The sequence below is a fragment of the Hyperolius riggenbachi genome, chromosome 8, assembly GCF_040937935.1.
Source record: "Hyperolius riggenbachi isolate aHypRig1 chromosome 8, aHypRig1.pri, whole genome shotgun sequence".
In the NCBI taxonomy this organism is placed as follows: domain Eukaryota; kingdom Metazoa; phylum Chordata; class Amphibia; order Anura; family Hyperoliidae; genus Hyperolius; species Hyperolius riggenbachi.
The window spans coordinates 69,338,090-69,354,727 of record NC_090653.1 but is presented as its reverse complement, the minus strand read 5'-3'; the positions used below and the strand labels follow the sequence as shown (position 1 = coordinate 69,354,727).

The following is a 16,638-nucleotide window of genomic DNA, read 5'->3' as shown; positions in this document are numbered from 1 at the left end:
TTTTTTTGCTTTGGCCATAAGTTTATTGAAGTAGTCCTTACTTATAACCTTCCATAGGCAAGTTCAGGAGCAATAAAGTTTGTTAAATTCTTGGAGAAATCATTGACTGTAAAAATCAATTTTAACTGTAAAAGAATCAATGAAAGTCACAATATTAATGGAACTCTAACAGGATTGCCAACCCAATTTCTATTTTTTCCTGGACAAGTTAGTCAAAATATTTGTTCACGCAAAATTTTGTACAGACGGGGTGGAGTTATTAGCAGGGCCTTGTAAGGGAGTTCTGGGTGGAGCCAAATAGTGGGCATTGTCCCGTTTTTTTTTCTCTCCCCAATGCAATACCTGCAGATCATGGTGCATGTACTGTTTAAATCTGAACAGTTAAGCTAATTGGCTGTGCCCTAAAAAATGGCCCTAGACTATGACAGGATTGGATTGTGAGCTCCTCTAAGGACAGACAGTGACAGGACTCTGTACTCTGTAAAGTGCTGTAGAATATGTGCTATATAAATACATAATAACAATATGGGAGGACATTAAATTAGGCCTATAGTATGATTAGAATGTGAGCTCCTCTGAGGACAGTAGTCTGGCATTGTACACAAAACTTTTGTTTTGTGTAGTATTTGATGTGATCTGCACATTCATTCTGGGCCAATGACTTAAAGTATTAGAGGCAAAACATCAGCACAGAAATCAGGCAGTGTCACAGAAGTCAACTGGCAGTGTTTATTAAAGCGGTATTGTTGCCATGAAAATCAAATTTCAACAGCAACTGGTCTGAGTGTATTAAGTGATAAAGATGATAATCCTGCATTCAAAACTTGCAAAACTTTTTCTGCTGTTATGATTTGTAGTTATCACATACTTTAGGAGCACTGGCCCTTTAATAGCCATGCCATTCAGTTGCATGCTGGGGGTTCTTTTTATCTATAATATATTCCTCCTCTTCCATTTATTTCCCTGCCTAGCTGCTTATCAGAAACACCCTCTGCTCACTTGTATTTACAAGCAAGGGTGAGATGACTCAGTGATTGGAGGAGTAAATAAAAGTAAGTAAATAAAAAGACAGTGCAGTTCCTAGTATACACCTCAATGGGAGTGTCTGAAGACTCTGGGAGGAGGGCAGCTAATGAATACACAATGAGCAAGAGAAAGGGGGGGGGGGGGGGGGGACAAGAGTCAGGGAGGATATGATGTCAGCATTAGCTTGGCAAAATGGCAACGGCATGGGTGTTACTTGTTCTTTAAGAAAATGAAGATTGCAGCCTCTGCATTCCTCTAACTTTACTTTAGGCTACCTTTAAAGAAGGGTTGTCAAAACTTTTAAGGCCAAGGGCCATATCACCATTCTTGAGAGTGCTAGGACGCCGAACTAGCAAAATTAAACAATTTATGCTGATTACCGTTAGGTACACTATGCCTGTGACATTTTGCCAAATAAAATATTTCCAGTTAAGCACAGTGGCAACTGATAATCAGTGGCTGCTACTGCTACAGTGGGGGCTGATAACCTACAAGAGAGCATAGAGGGAGGTAGAGCAGCAACACAAGGTGGCTCCTTTATTTGGCACTGCAGCTAGGACCTGTGGGCCGCATGGAATTAACAACTGTAGAGAGCCTTGGGGGCCACCAGAAAAGGCTTGGTGGGACAAATATGGCCCCTGGGCCGGACTTTGGACATGCCTGCTTTAAACACTTTCTCTGCCAGCCGATTGTTCTTAACGCGAACATCTACTGCCCAAGCAGTTTTTAGACATTTTCCACTCATTAGGTTTACTTAGGATTTTTGACAAGAAAACCTACATGAAATAGGACATATTATTATTATTAGGCTTGAACACAAACAAAATTCTGCACTTTTTCTGGAGATTTAACAAAATTTGTGAGTGAACTATGTTAAAAAAAAAAATGAAATATAAAATATTTTTCTGTTATGTTTTTTTTTTTTTTTCCAAAAAAGATTTACTTACAAAAATGTTATGGTTTGTAAAAGCCCTGATTCTGCTGAATCCAACAAAATAATATGTATAGGTGCCGCCAGTACAGGAAGGCGGATATAGGTGCAGCCAGTATAGGTAGCGAGGAATAGATGCCCCAGTAAAGGTTGCCAGGTATAAGTGCAGCCAGTATAGCTAGCCTGGTATAGGTGCTACCAGTACAGGAAGCCAGGTATAGGTGCAGCCAGTATAGGTAGCCAGGAATAGATGCCCCCAGTACAGGAAGCCAGGTATAAGTGCAGCCAGTATAGGTAGCCAGGAATAGATGCCCCCAGTACAGGAAGCCAGGTATAAGTGCAGCCAGTATAGGTAGCCTGGTATAGGTGCTACCAGTACAGGAAGCCAGGTATAGGTGCAGCCAGTATAGGTAGCCAGGAATAGATGCCCCCAGTACAGGAAGCCAGGTATAAGTGCAGCCAGTATAGGTAGCCAGGAATAGATGCCCCCAGTACAGGAAGCCAGGTATAAGTGCAGCCAGTATAGGTAGCCTGGTATAGGTGCTACCAGTACAGGAAGCCAGGTAAAGGTGCAGCCAGTATAGGTAGCCAAATAAAGGCGATACTGGGGGAGGGGGGCCAACATCCTCCTCCCTCCCCCTCCATGTGCCCCCCTTCTCTACCTCTCTGCAGAGCTGGAGCACGGGGCAGTGTGTAATTAACTCGCCCAATCACTCGCTCCATGCGGTGTCCCTGCTGGCAGTAGGCTACTCTCTCCTCTCTGGCTGCCTGATCTCTGCATAAGGCGTAATCACGCGTCATACAGGGAAACAGGAAGTAGAGTGGAGACGGCTGCTGGCAGGGACACCACAGGGAGCGATCAATTGGGGGAGTTAATTACACACTACACCACTGCTCCAGCTCTGCATGGGAGCCCATGTAGAGGGAGGGAGGAATGATGTCAGCCCTTCTTCCCCACTTCTTCCATCGTGCAGAAATGGCAAAAAACGTACTAGATATATTTTTGGCAGTAGGAGCCATTGCCTGCCATAACATACTAGGTACGCGCTTGGCAGGCAAAGGGTTACAGACATGGAGGGAACACAGCAAGAAGGGGAAGAAATATCTGCAATGGGAATAGAGACCACAGTAAGAGAAAATAGGATGTGACTTTTTCCACATTGTCCAAAGGTAAAATAACGATTTCTCCTAGAGATGGCCTGAGAGTAAATCACCCCCAGAGTGCCTTATTATATAGAATGATATCGCCACATAGACGGGCTCACAAATACATCCAGACTGGCCCCTGTGGAGGGAATGTATTATCATATAAATATAACATTCTGTATGGCTGTAACAAGAACCATACTTTCTATAAGAACAGAAGGAGCACTCCATAGTGAGTCTCTATGCTACAGTTACATACCCCCCCAATCCAGGAACATTCCCCATCCTCTTCTGACATATTGTCAATAAGTACATTTTTAGGTCAGTATAACCTGAATGCTCTGGAAGTAACAAGCACTGCCAGAAGCATACTCTGCAATGTAGAATACCTGGGTGCTGCATGCTGCTCTGAGCCGCGCGCTAAGCTGGACCAAGGCAAGCTTCACTAAAAGCACGAGTTGCAAAATCGAGCACATCTTGTACTAACGAAGGCATACACTGTTACCAAGGAAACCTTAAAAAAAATTAGCATACAAAAAAATCTATCTTACTAATGAGAACAAGTAAGGTGAAACAGTTGCTTACAAGTAGGATTTATTGCGGCAGAACTAACTGTAGGATATTTACAGGAGGACATTAGAAAATTGCCATTTTCTTTCTTTTCAAGGGGAATTCAAGGACAAGCAGCCAGTAGAATCATCATGTACGTTTATATATAGTTATCTCTTTATTGAGGACAGGCTGAAAATTTTGACTTTGAAGGAGTTTCTTTTGCTCTATAGAAAGAAGAATTTCTGTGAGCAGAACCGCAACTTTACATGAGGCTAATCAAACTTGGAAAATAATGATTATACCTGATGGTTGATTCGTCGATAAAGCTAAAAGGTATCAATTAAGCCAGAGGTTGTTATACAGGTAACAAAATGACACTGAAGCGGAAAAAAACCCTTTTGATATAAAGAATGTGTAGTAAGAGTCACATATTTTTATTTTCAGTTATATAGCTTTTTTTTTTTTTTTTTAACAACATTGCATCATTATCTAATATTTGCAGTTTACAAACTACATTCTATATTTTAAACTATGAAACAGAACAGAGATAATGACCCTTGACCTTCCGTGCAGTAAAACCTTACCTGAAGCTGTCTTTTACTGTTTCTTTGATGCATAAGCGCTTCAGAAAACCGCAGCTGTCTTCCACCCAAGTTGGGTCAGAGAGCTCAGAGAAGCTCTTCTGCATAGATAACAACTGAAGTTTCTTAACTCTTCCTGTACTGGAAACAATATGAGACTCATATTTTTGCTACTGATGTTCTATTTCTTCGCTATACTACACATACAATTCAGTATTTCATATGTTTATCTTCACTGTAGATTCCCTTTAAGAAGAACCCAAGGTAAGAGGGATATGGAGACTGGCATGTTTATTTCCTTTTATGTAATGCACATTGCTGGATGTCCTGCTGATTCTCTGCCTCTAATACTTCAAATAACAACTGTAATGAGAGGTACAGTGGGTTGCAAAAGTATTCGGCCCCCTTGAAGTTTTCCACATTTTGTCACATTACTGCCACAAACATGCATCAATTTTATTGGAATTCCACGTGAAAGACCAATACAAAGTGGTGTACATGTGAGAAGTGGAACGGAAATCATACATGATTCCAAACATTTTTTTACAAATAAATAACTGCAAAGTGGGGTGTGCGTAATTATTCAGCCCCCGAGTCAATACTTTGTAGAACCACCTTTTGCTGCAATTACAGCTGCCAGTCTTTTAGGATATGTCTCTACCAGCTTTGCACATCTAGAGACTGAAATCCTTGCCCATTCTTCTTTGCAAAACAGCTCCAGCTCAGTTAGATTAGATGGACAGCATTTTTGAACAGCAGTTTTCAGATCTTGCCACAGATTCTCGATTGGATTTAGATCTTGACTTTGACTGGACCATTCTAACACATAGATATGTTTTGTTTTAAACCATTCCATTGTTGCCCTAGCTTTATGTTTAGGGCCGTTGTCCTGCTGGAAGGTGAACCTCCGCTCCAGTCTCGAGTCTTTTGCAGTCTCCAAGAGGTTTTCTTCCAAGATTGCCCTGTATTTGGCTCCATCCATCTTCCCATCAACTCTGACCAGCTTCCCTGTCCCTGCTGAAGAGATGCACCCCCCCGAGCATGATGCTGCCACCACCATATTTGACTGTGAGGATGGTGTGTTCAGAGTGATGTGCAGTGTTAGTTTTCTGCCACACATAGCGTTTTGCATTTTGGCCAAAAAGTTCCATTTTGGTCTCATCTGATCGGAGTACCTTCTTCCACATGGTTGCTGTGTCCCCCACATGGCTTGTGGCAAACTGCAAATGGGACTTCTCATGCTTTCTGTTAACAATGCCTTTCTTCTCGCCACTCTTCCATAAAGGCCAACTTTGTGCAGTGCACGACTAATAGTTGTCCTATGGACAGAGTCTCCCACCTGAGCTGTAGATCTCTGCAGCTCGTCCAGAGTCACCATGGGCCCCTTGACTGCATTTCTGATCAGCGCTCTCCTTGTTCGGCCTGTGAGTTTAGGTGGATGGCCTTGTCTTGGTATTTCTGAATGATCGCTTGAACAGTGCTCCGTGGGATGTTCAAGGCTTTGGAAATCTTTTTGAAGCCTAAGCCTGCTTTAAATTTCTTAATAACTTTATCTCTGACCTGTCTTGTGTGTTCTTTGGACTTCACGGTGTTGTTGCTCCCAATATTCTCTTAGACAACATCTGAGGCCCTCACAGAGCACCTGTATTTGAACTGACATTAGATTACACACAGGTGCACTCTATTTAGTCATTAGCACTCATCAGGCAATGTCTATAGGCAACTGACTGCACTCAGATCAAAGGGGGCCAAATAATTATGCACACACCACTTTGTAAAAAATGTTTGGAATCATGTATGATTTTTGTTCCACTTCTCATGTGTACAGCACTTTTTATTGGTCTTTCATGTGGAATTCCAATAAAATTGATTCATGTTTGTGGCAGTAATATGACAAAATATGGAAAACTTCAAGGGGGCCGAATACTTTTGCAACCCACTGTATATGGAGGCTGTGATATTTATTTCCTTTTAAGCAATACCAGTTGCCTGGCAGCCCTGCTGATCTATTTGGCTGCAGTAGAGTCTGAATCACACCATAAACAAGCATGCAGCTAATCTTGTCAGTTCTGACAATAATGCCAGAAACACCTGATCTGCTGCATGTTTGTTCGGGGTCTATGGCTGAAAGTATTAGGCAGAGGATCAGCAGGACAGCCCCGGCAACAGGTACTGCTTATAAAGCAATACATATGGCAGCCTCCATCTACCTTTCACTTCGGTTGTCCTTTAAGCCATAGACCCTGAACAAGCAGGCAGTTCAGAGGTCAACGACAAATGTGACAAGATTAGCTGCATGTTTGTTTCAGGTGTATCAATTAGACCCTACTGACCAGAAAAATCAGACGGACTGCCAGGCAACTGGTATTGCTTAAAAGGTAATAACTTTTATAAGTCTTTTATAAGGTAATAGCTTTTATAAGTCTCACACCTCGGGTTCCTTTTAATACTCTCTGCTAGCTTGACATATCCTTTCATTATAAGGTCCCCTGAATTCCCATTTCTGTTTGCATTTCATCACCTGACTCTGAACGGGCACACTACATGCTAATAACACCTGACTGCTCATCTCCCTTCGGTACTGCACTGTGTGGGTGTGCGAATAATATATATACACACGTCCGCCTTGCGTGCGCGCACACACGTGCCCGCCCCTCCTGGCCCCGTCTACGCATCATTCCCCCAGCTCAGTGTCTCTGCGTCCCTGCACATGCGCCCAACAACAAAAACCACACACAGGGACATAGGATGCAGAGACACTTGCCTATTATTAGGTAGGATATACACACATACATAAATGTGGCGATTGTGTTAATGGAGGTAGTAACCCTGGAAAAAATCATTGAGTAACTTTTTTATCGCCTGCAATTAACCTCCATTGTATACATCACTGATAAGGCTGGTGTACTCTGTAGGGACAGGGTAGACAAAGTATCAAGCACCCTCATGTTGTTCAATGACTGGCTATACACAGCGGTCCAGCACACCTATACAACTGACTATGCCCATATTGTTTAGCTGCTAGTGAGTTGCATGGAATACTGGCCAGTATATAGGGCTGGTTCAAGCCACACTGGGGACCTGGGGCAAAATTCACCCCCTAGGGCCCACCAAGCCAGCTGCTGCCCTCCCAGATCTCCGCCCTGCACCGTTTGTGGCAGCATAGCAACTCACTGGTCCTGGTGCGCTGCTCCAGTCCGTGGACTCTCCTCGTCAGCTTTACAGGAATCCCTCTTCTTGGTGACCTGGCGCATGTTATTGAGTAATGACAAGCGACGGGCAGGCCCGGTCCGCCCATGATGCCAAGTGAGGTGACTTCCTCAGGTGGCAGAAGTCTGGGGGCAGCACCAGGCAGAAACAGGAAGTGAAGAGAGTGCATGGCCAACCTATACTGGGGGCAACTGTACCTGGCTAACCTATACTGGGGGCAACTGTACCTGGCCAACCTATAGTGGGGCCAACTGTACCTGGCTAACCTATACTGGGGGCAACTGTACCTGGCCAACATATAGTGGGGCCAACTGTACCTGGCTAACCTATACTGGGAGCAACTGTACCTAAGCTACCAATACTGAGAGATCCTATACCTGGCAACCTACCTATAATGAGGTTGTTTTTCGGGTGCTCACTGCAGCTATAATGTGTGGTGCAAATTGTCGGGTGCTGTGCGATCATTCCAATTTGGGGGAGGGGTAGGGTGCATCCACTCAAGTTTGCCTAAGGCAGCAAAAAGAACCGGCCCTGCCGACGGGTTGTGGAAAAGACGCAGCCTGTGGGAATGAAGATGCCCTAAATTTACTTGGATAATACTATTTTACTTGGATAATAATTTGGCAAAAACCTATACCAAACTTATACACAATAATACAACCATAAAGAGCCACAAAGCGGATTACAGCTAATAAATGACTACAATGGATTTCAGAAATGAAGGTTGGAAGTGGGAGGGTTAGAACTAGGGATGGATCATTGCCTTTCTGCAGTTGATAAATGTGTAGAGAAGCAGATGATGATGAGTAATGGCGCACGGAGGTTTCGGCTGGGAAATTAAGCTCTGTATGAATTACGTTACGCTACATATCAACTGAAAACACTAAATTAGAATTCTAAAGATTGTTGGATGAACAAATGATTTAACTCCAAGAAAGGCCAAAAGGGACAGAGAAACAGTCAAATAACAGCACATCATTCAGGAAGAACCCACGATGTGTCAGTTGCAAAGGAAGGGAAGGCCACAAAATGGTGGAATGGCCACCTATGGAATAAAGTTATGGAGAAAAAGAAAGCTCAAAAGAAGTAACTACAGCAAGACCTCCTGGTATTTGGCACAGGCAGGGATTGCCTGATGCCGGATACATGTGCTTGCCGGTTGCTTAAAGGGAACCAGAGATGAACAATTCACACAAAATAAACATATCAGTTGATAGCTTGTAAAGAATAAATGCTCTACCTGATAATTTCACCACTCTGGTGTGCCTTTTTGAGTGTTTTTTATCCATTATTGCTCCAGGAAATGTCCAATATGGCCGCCGGCTCATATCTCTTCTGCTTCCAGGTTATAAACTGTTCTGGATGTGCTGTCTAGGCTATATGAGACTATAGACAAGCAGGGCTGCTGCAGCAGGCTTTCATCTGTGTGCTTTCAACTATTATTCTGGCATCAAAAACAACTACACATAGGTGTACATGCTAATGTGTGCAACCCAGGTGGGTACAAGCACTGGTCTAATAAACCTAACAAAACAAACAAAACCGGCGGATCGCTCAAACTCACTCTTATCAAGCGAACGATAGTCTGTACACACGCCCGATTTAGCGGGCGAACGACGGGACGTTCAAACGACCCGTCGTTCGTGGAAATCCGACGTGTGTATGGGCCTTTAGAAGAATAAAACTAAAAGCAGGGTAGGTGTTTACTGTCATGTTCCCACTGATAAATGTAATAAAATACATGAGGGTGCTTCGTCTTTGGTTCTCTTTAAGCAACTGGAGGAAAAAGCACAAACCTTCCCCAACTGCAGCTACAAATACTTACTAAGCCTCCAGGTGCCATCTTCTTCCCTTGCATGTCGTATCTCTGCAGGGAGAGAAGGGGGAGAGGAGAGGAATCTGGCCCCCTGTTGGCGGGCCGGAGATGCCATTGTTTGCCTAGCGCTGGTCTAGACGATGTATCCCCAGCAGCATGACATAAATTAGCCTGTGTGTGGGCTTAAGGACTCGTTTCCACTGTGCTCGGCATGCGTCTTGCAAGACACAATGCCGGCACAGCGGTGACGTGTCTCACAGCTGAATCCCCCTAGTCACGCTATACTCGGCTAGGACATTCGGACGAGTTTATGCTGCAGGCCGTCAGATATTTTTTCCCCGGCCACGAATTCGGATGCCCTGCATTCAATTCTATAGGCTGCTAAATTCCATACGAATTCATGGCCGGGGAATCGGCCCATTTTGCACAAATGGAAACCTAGCCTAAAGGCTGGGTCACGTGCAAGGCTTGCATGGACTTGGTGGCTCCGCCCACCTACGCAGTTTGCATCAATTGACGCTTCCCCCCCTATATGAACTCCTCGGTTTTAGTTTTAAAAAAACTTTTATTAGGTCATTTTTATAGTGCCAATTTTGATACAAAACAATCTGCAAGCTCAATAAGGGCTGCAGATATCACAATGAAACATGGATATTACAAGTAACAGAAGAAATAAAGAAAAATGTCGCCCATGTACTGCACCCATGCAGAGGAGGGCAAACGGAGGACACAGGGGACAACAAAAGGGCATAGTGGAGGACACAAGGAGGACAGAGGCAGATACATGGGGGACACTGGAAGACACAAGAGAGACAGAGGAGGACACAAGGGAGACACAATAGGTACAAGGGGGCATGAGGTACAAAGGGGGCATAATCCACAAGATGTCCCTTCACCATGGATGCACCAGGTTTAGTATATGTATCCCCCCCCCCCCACCCCCCACCCTCGTTTTTGACCTCTAAACCTAGGTGCATCTTATGGTCAGGAGCGTCTAATAGTCAGAAAAATACGGAAGATGATAGCATAAGAATGGAGGAATTAAAGAAGGTATCACATAACTAAAGGCTGCACTTGCTCTGCATTTTTTTGGGCAGATTGTGGTGTGATTAAAAAGGTGAATCAAACATAAAAACAACAACATATTTGATAACATAAAATAATATGACAAAAACTATAACGTTGCAAGTTTCTAAAACGATAACATATTTCAAAAACTTTAATGTTCTAATGTTGAAAACAATATTTATAGTGCACCCATTTCTCTGCTTTGGGTGCCATATTACCAATACATGCATTAGAGTCTATGGTGGTGCTCAAATTGTTAATTAGCCGCCGGCATCCTTTTTTCCTGCTACCAGAAAATCAGAGGCTTTTTGACATGGACGCTGTAGCCAAGTAAAGTCTTGAACTACTGTAAAATGTAAACATTGGAAAGTTGAATCAAAAAAGACATTGCATGACCGTTCGCACAAGGAAGGGTAAAGCTATTCTCATTGATGGAAGGAGTACCAGGCATAATGTGGAGTTGGATAGTTAAAGCACACTGAAAGCATCAGAAATCTGGGCTCAATGATTTCTTTAAACAGGAGAATGTATGCTGAAATAAATGAGAGATCAGAATCTGCCATTGAGAGGATTCATATCCAAACAAGAACTAAGTAAAAAAAAATTAAAAAAAATCTCTTTTCTCCCCAACCATCGTACCTCCCTCTGACCTATGGCTCTGAGACTTGGACTTAATTTACATGGTACTAAAGAAGAATACAGGCTGTAGGCCACAAATTGGAAGTGCCATTTGAAAATCACCATAAGGGCGCTCTAGCCAGACATACCCTAGCCGTTTAGCACCTTTCTCTTTTTGACCTGAAGAAGCGGGACAGTACCACGAAATGCATTGTCCTTGTGTTTTTTTCTACAAAGCTGAAATAACTTCCACCACAAACACCAGGGCCCATATACAATTAACTTTTTCTCCTGAGTTTCTTATAAGTGATATTTTCACACCTCGTTAATAAAATGCCTTTTTACACCACCAGCAAGCTAGAAAATACTCAAAATGATTTTTAACCACTTGCCGACCGCCCACAGCCCATGGGCGGCGGCAAAGTGGATGCCTTAAGGACCACAATACGCCTTAGGGCGTTGCGTCCTTTTCCTATGCCGGGGGAGCGATCGCGTCATTGATGACGCGCGCTTCCCCCGGCAACTGGCTCCGCCCACCCGCCGTAACATCCCGCCGGCCATACGGAAGCGCCGGCGGGATGTTAACCCCGCGATCGCCGCTACAAAGTGTATAATACACTTTGTAATGTATACAAAGTGTATTATACAGGCTGCCTCCTGCCCTGGTGGTCCCAGTGTCCGAGGTACCACCAGGGCAGGCTGCAGCCACCCTAGTCTGCACCCAAACACACTGATCTGCCCCCCCCCCCCCCCGCCCACTGATCGCCCACAGCACCCCTCAGACCCCCCCTGCCCACACCCCAGACCCCTGTTTGCACCCAATCACCCCCCTAATAACCCATCAATCACTCCCTGTCACTATCTGTCAACGCTATTTTTTTTTATCCCCCCCCTGCCCCCTCCTGATCACCCCCCCACCCCTCAGATTCTCCCCAGGACCCCCCCCCAGACCCCCCCCCCCCTGTGTACTGTATGCATCTATCCCCCCTGATAACCTGTCAATCACCTGTCAATCACCCATCAATCACCCATCAATCACCCCCTGTCACTGCCACCCAACAATCGGCCCCTAACCTGCCCCTTGCGGGCAATCTGATCACCCACCCACACCAATAGATCGCCCGCAGATCCGATATCAGATCACCTCCCAAATCCATTGTTTACATCTATTCTCTCCTCTAAACACCCACTAATTACCCATCAATCACCCATCAATCACCCCCTATCACCACCTGTCACTGTTACCTATCAGATCAGACCCTAATCTGCCCCTTGCGGGCACCCAATCACCCGCCCACACGCTCAGATTGCCCTCAGACCCCCCCTTATCAATTCGCCAGTGCATTAATTACATCTGTTCTTCCCTGTAATAACCCACTGATCACCTGTCAATCACCTATCACCCATCAATCACCCCCTGTCACCCCCTGTCACTGCCACCCATCAATCAGCCCCTAACCTGCCCCTTGCGGGCAATCTGATCACTCACCCACACCAATAGATCGCCCGCAGATCCGACATCAGATCACCTCCCAAATCCATTGTTTACATCTATTCTCTCCTCTAAACACCCACTAATCACCCATCAATCACCCCCTATCACCACCTGTCACTGTTACCTATCAGATCAGACCCTAATCTGCCCCTTGCGGGGACCCAATCACCCGCCCACACTCTCAGATTGCCCTCAGACCCCCCCCCCCTTATCAATTCGTCAGTGCATTAATTACATCTGTTCTTCCCTGTAATAACCCACTGATCACCTGTCAATCACCTGCCAATCACCTATCACCCATCAATCACCCCCTGTCACCCCCTGTCACTGCCACCCATCAATCAGCCCCTAACCTGCCCCTTGCGGGCAATCTCATCACCCACCCACACCAATAGATCGCCCGCAGATCCGTCATCAGATCACCTCCCAAATCCATTGTTTACATCTATTCTCTCCTCTAAACACCCACTAATTACCCATCAATCACCCCCTATCACCACCTGTCACTTTTACCTATCAGATCAGACCCTAATCTGCCCGTTGCGGGCACCCAATCACCCGCCAACACGCTCAGATTGCCCTCTGACCCCCCCTTATCAATTCACCAGTGCATTAATTACATCTGTTCTCCCCTGTAATAACCCACTGATCACCTGTCAATCACCTGCCAATCACCTATCACCCATCAATCACCCCCTGTCACTGCCACCCATCAATCAGCCCCTGTCATTGCCACCCATCAATCACCCCCTGTCACTGCCACCCATCAATCAGTCCCTAACCTGCCCCTTGCGGGCAATCTGATCACCCACACACACCATCCGATCGCCTGCAGACCCGCAGTCAGATCACCTCCCAAGTGCATTGCATCTGTTCTCTCCTCTAAACACCCACTAATTACCCATCAATCACCCCCTGTCACTGCTACCCATCAGATTAGACCCCCATCTGCCCCTAGGGCACCCAATCACCCGCCCACACCCTCAGACCCCAGCCCTGATCACCTCGCCAGTGCATTGCTTGCATCTATTCCCCCCACTAATCACACCTTGAGACACCCATCAATCACCTCCTGTCACTACCTGTCACCCCCTAGCACACCTACCCATCAGATCAGGCCCTAATTTGCCCCGTGTGGGCTCCTGATCACTCGGCCAAACCCTCAGATCCCCCTCAGACCCCCTTCCGATCACCTCCCCAGTGCATTGAGTGCATCTATTTTCCCCTCTAATCACCCCCTGAGACACCCATCATTCACCTCCTGTCACCCCCCTAGCACTCCTATCCATCAGATCAGGCCCAATACAACCTGTCATCTAAAAGGCCACCCTGCTTATGACCGGTTCCACAAAATTCGCCCCCTCATAGACCACCTGTCATCAAAATTTGCAGATGCTTATACCCCTGAACAGTCATTTTGAGACATTTGGTTTCCAGACTACTCACGGTTTTGGGCCTGTAAAATGCCAGGGCGGTATAGGAACCCCACAAGTGACCCCATTTTAGAAAAAAGACACCCCAAGGTATTCTGTTAGGTGTATGACGAGTTCATAGAATATTTTATTTTTTGTCAAAAGTTAGCGGAAATTGATTTTTATTGGTTTTTTTTTCACAAAGTGTAATTTTTCACTAACTTGTGACTAAAAGTAAAATCTTCTATGACCTCGCCATACACCTAATGGAATACCTTGGGGTGTCTTCTTTCTAAAATGGGGTCACTTGTGGGGTTCCTATAGTGCCCTGGCATTTTAGGGGCCCTAAACCGTGAGGAGTAGTCTAGAAAACAAATGCCTCAAAATGACCTGTGAATAGGACGTTGGGCCCCTTAGCGCACCTAGGCTGTAAAAAAAGTGTCACACGTGGTATCGCCGTACTCAGGAGAAGTAGTATAATGTGTTTTGGGGTGTATTTTTACACATACCCATGCTGGGTGGGAGAAATCTCTCTGTAAATGGACAATTGTGTGTAAAAAAAATCAAACAATTGTCATGTACAGAGATATTTCTACCACCCAGCATGGGTATGTGTAAAAATACACCCCAAAACACATTATACTACTTCTCCTGAGTACGGCGGTACCACATGTGTGGCACTTTTTTACACCCTAAGTGCGCTAAGGGGCCCAAAGTCCAATGAGTACCTTTAGGATTTCACAGGTCATTTTGCGACATTTGGTTTCAAGACTACTCCTCACGGTTCAGGGCCCCTAAAATGCCAGGGCAGTATAGGAACCCCACAAATGAACCCATTCTAGAAAGGAGACAACCAAAGGTATTCCATTAGGTGTATGGCGAGGTCATAGAAGATTTTATTTTTTGTCACAAGTTAGCGGAATATGACACTTTGTGAAGAAAAACAATTCAAATCAATTTCCGCTAACTTGTGGCAAAAAATAAAATCTTCTATGAACTCACCATACTCCTAACGGAATACCTTTGGGTGTCTTCTTTGTAAAATGGGGTCATTAGTGGGGTTCCTATACTGCCCTGGCATTTTAGGGGCCCTAAACCGTGAGGAGTAGTCTTGAAACAAAAATGACCTGTGAAATCCTAAAGGTACTCATTAGACTTTGGGCCCTTTAGCGCAGTTAGGGTGCAAAAAAGTGCCACACATGTGGTATTGCCGTACTCGGGAGAAGTAGTATAATGTGTTTTGGGGTGTATTTTTACACATACCCATGCTGGGTGGGAGAAATACTTCTGTAAATGACAATCTTTTGATTTTTTTACACACAATTGTTCATTTACAGAGTTATTTCTCCCACCCAGCATAGGTATGTGTAAAAATACACCCCAAAACACATTGTACTACTTCTCCAGAGTACGGCGATACCACATGTGTGGCACTTTTTTGCACCCTAACTGCGCTAAAGGGCCCAAAGTCCAATGAGTACCTTTAGGATTTCACAGGTCATTTTGCGGAATTTGATTTCCAGACTACTCCTCATGGTTTAGGGCCCCTAAAATGCCAGGGCAGTATAGGAACCCCACAAATGACCCCATTTTAGAAAGAAGACACCCAAAGGTATTCCGTTAGGAGTATGGTGAGTTCATAGAAGTTTTTATTTTTTTGTCACAAGTTAGCGGAAATTGATTTTAATTGTTTTTTTCACAAAGTGTCATGTTCCGCTAACTTGTGACAAAAAATAAAATCTTCTATGAACTCACCATACTCCTAACGGAATACCTTGGGGTGTCTTCTTTCTAAAATGGGGTCATTTGTGGGGTTCCTATACTGCCCTGGCATTTTAGGGGCCCTAAACCATGAGGAGTAGTCTTGAAACCAAATGTCGCAAAATGACCTGTGAAATCCTAAAGGTACTCATTGGACTTTGGGCCCTTTAGCGCAGTTAGGGTGCAAAAAAGTGCCACACATGTGGTATCGCCGTACTCAGGAGAAGTAGTATAATGTGTTTTGTGGTGTATTTTTACACATACCCATGCTGGGTGGGAGAAATAACTCTGTAAATGGACAATTGTGTGTAAAAAAAATGAAAACATTGTCATTCACAGAGATATTTCTCCCACCCAGCATGGGTATGTGTAAAAATACACCCCAAAACACATTATAGTACTTCTACTGAGTATGGCAATACCACATGTGTGGCACTTTTTTGCAGCCTAACTGCGCTAAGGGGTCCAAAGTCCAATGAGCACCTTTAGGCTTTACAGGGGTGCTTACAATTTAGCACCCCCCAAAATGCCAGGACAGTGAACACACCCCACAAATGACCCCATTTTGGAAAGTAGACACTTCAAGGTATTCAGAGAGGGGCATGGTGAGTCCGTGGCAGATTTCATTTTTTTTTGTCGCAAGTTAGCAGGAATGGAAACCTTTTTTTTTTTTTTTTGTCACAAAGTGTCATTTTCCGCTTACTTGTGACAAAAAATAATATCTTCTATGAACTCACTATGCCTCTCAGTGAATACTTTGGGATGTCTTCTTTCCAAAATGGGGTCATTTGGGGGGTATTTATACTATCCTGGAATTCTAGCCCCTCATGAAACATGACAGGGGGTCAGAAAAGTCATAGATGCTTGAAAATGGGAAAATTCACTTTTTGCACCATAGTTTGTAAACGCTATAACTTTTACCCAAACCAATAAATATACACTGAATGGGTTTTTTTTTATCAAAAACATGTTTGTCCACATTTTTCGCGCTGCATGTATACAGAAATTTTACTTTATTTGAA

The 16,638-nt window shown here is 44.5% G+C and overlaps 1 protein-coding gene across 11 annotated transcripts in view; it reads right to left on the bottom strand.

Annotated features, from left to right (window-relative positions):
- TMEM91 (transmembrane protein 91) overlaps positions 1–16,638 on the bottom strand; it is a 510,612-nt gene that overhangs the window by 314,231 nt on the left and 179,743 nt on the right. Inside the window, exon 1 of one of the 11 annotated variants that reach the window (XM_068250639.1) lies at positions 4,240–4,342. The exons of the other annotated variants lie outside the window; for them this stretch is intronic. Coding sequence (XP_068106740.1) covers positions 4,240–4,272 — 33 coding nt within the window. The 5' untranslated portion in view covers positions 4,273–4,342. Of the gene's footprint in view, positions 1–4,239; positions 4,343–16,638 lie in introns of those variants that run through there. 11 annotated transcript variants of the gene reach the window in all.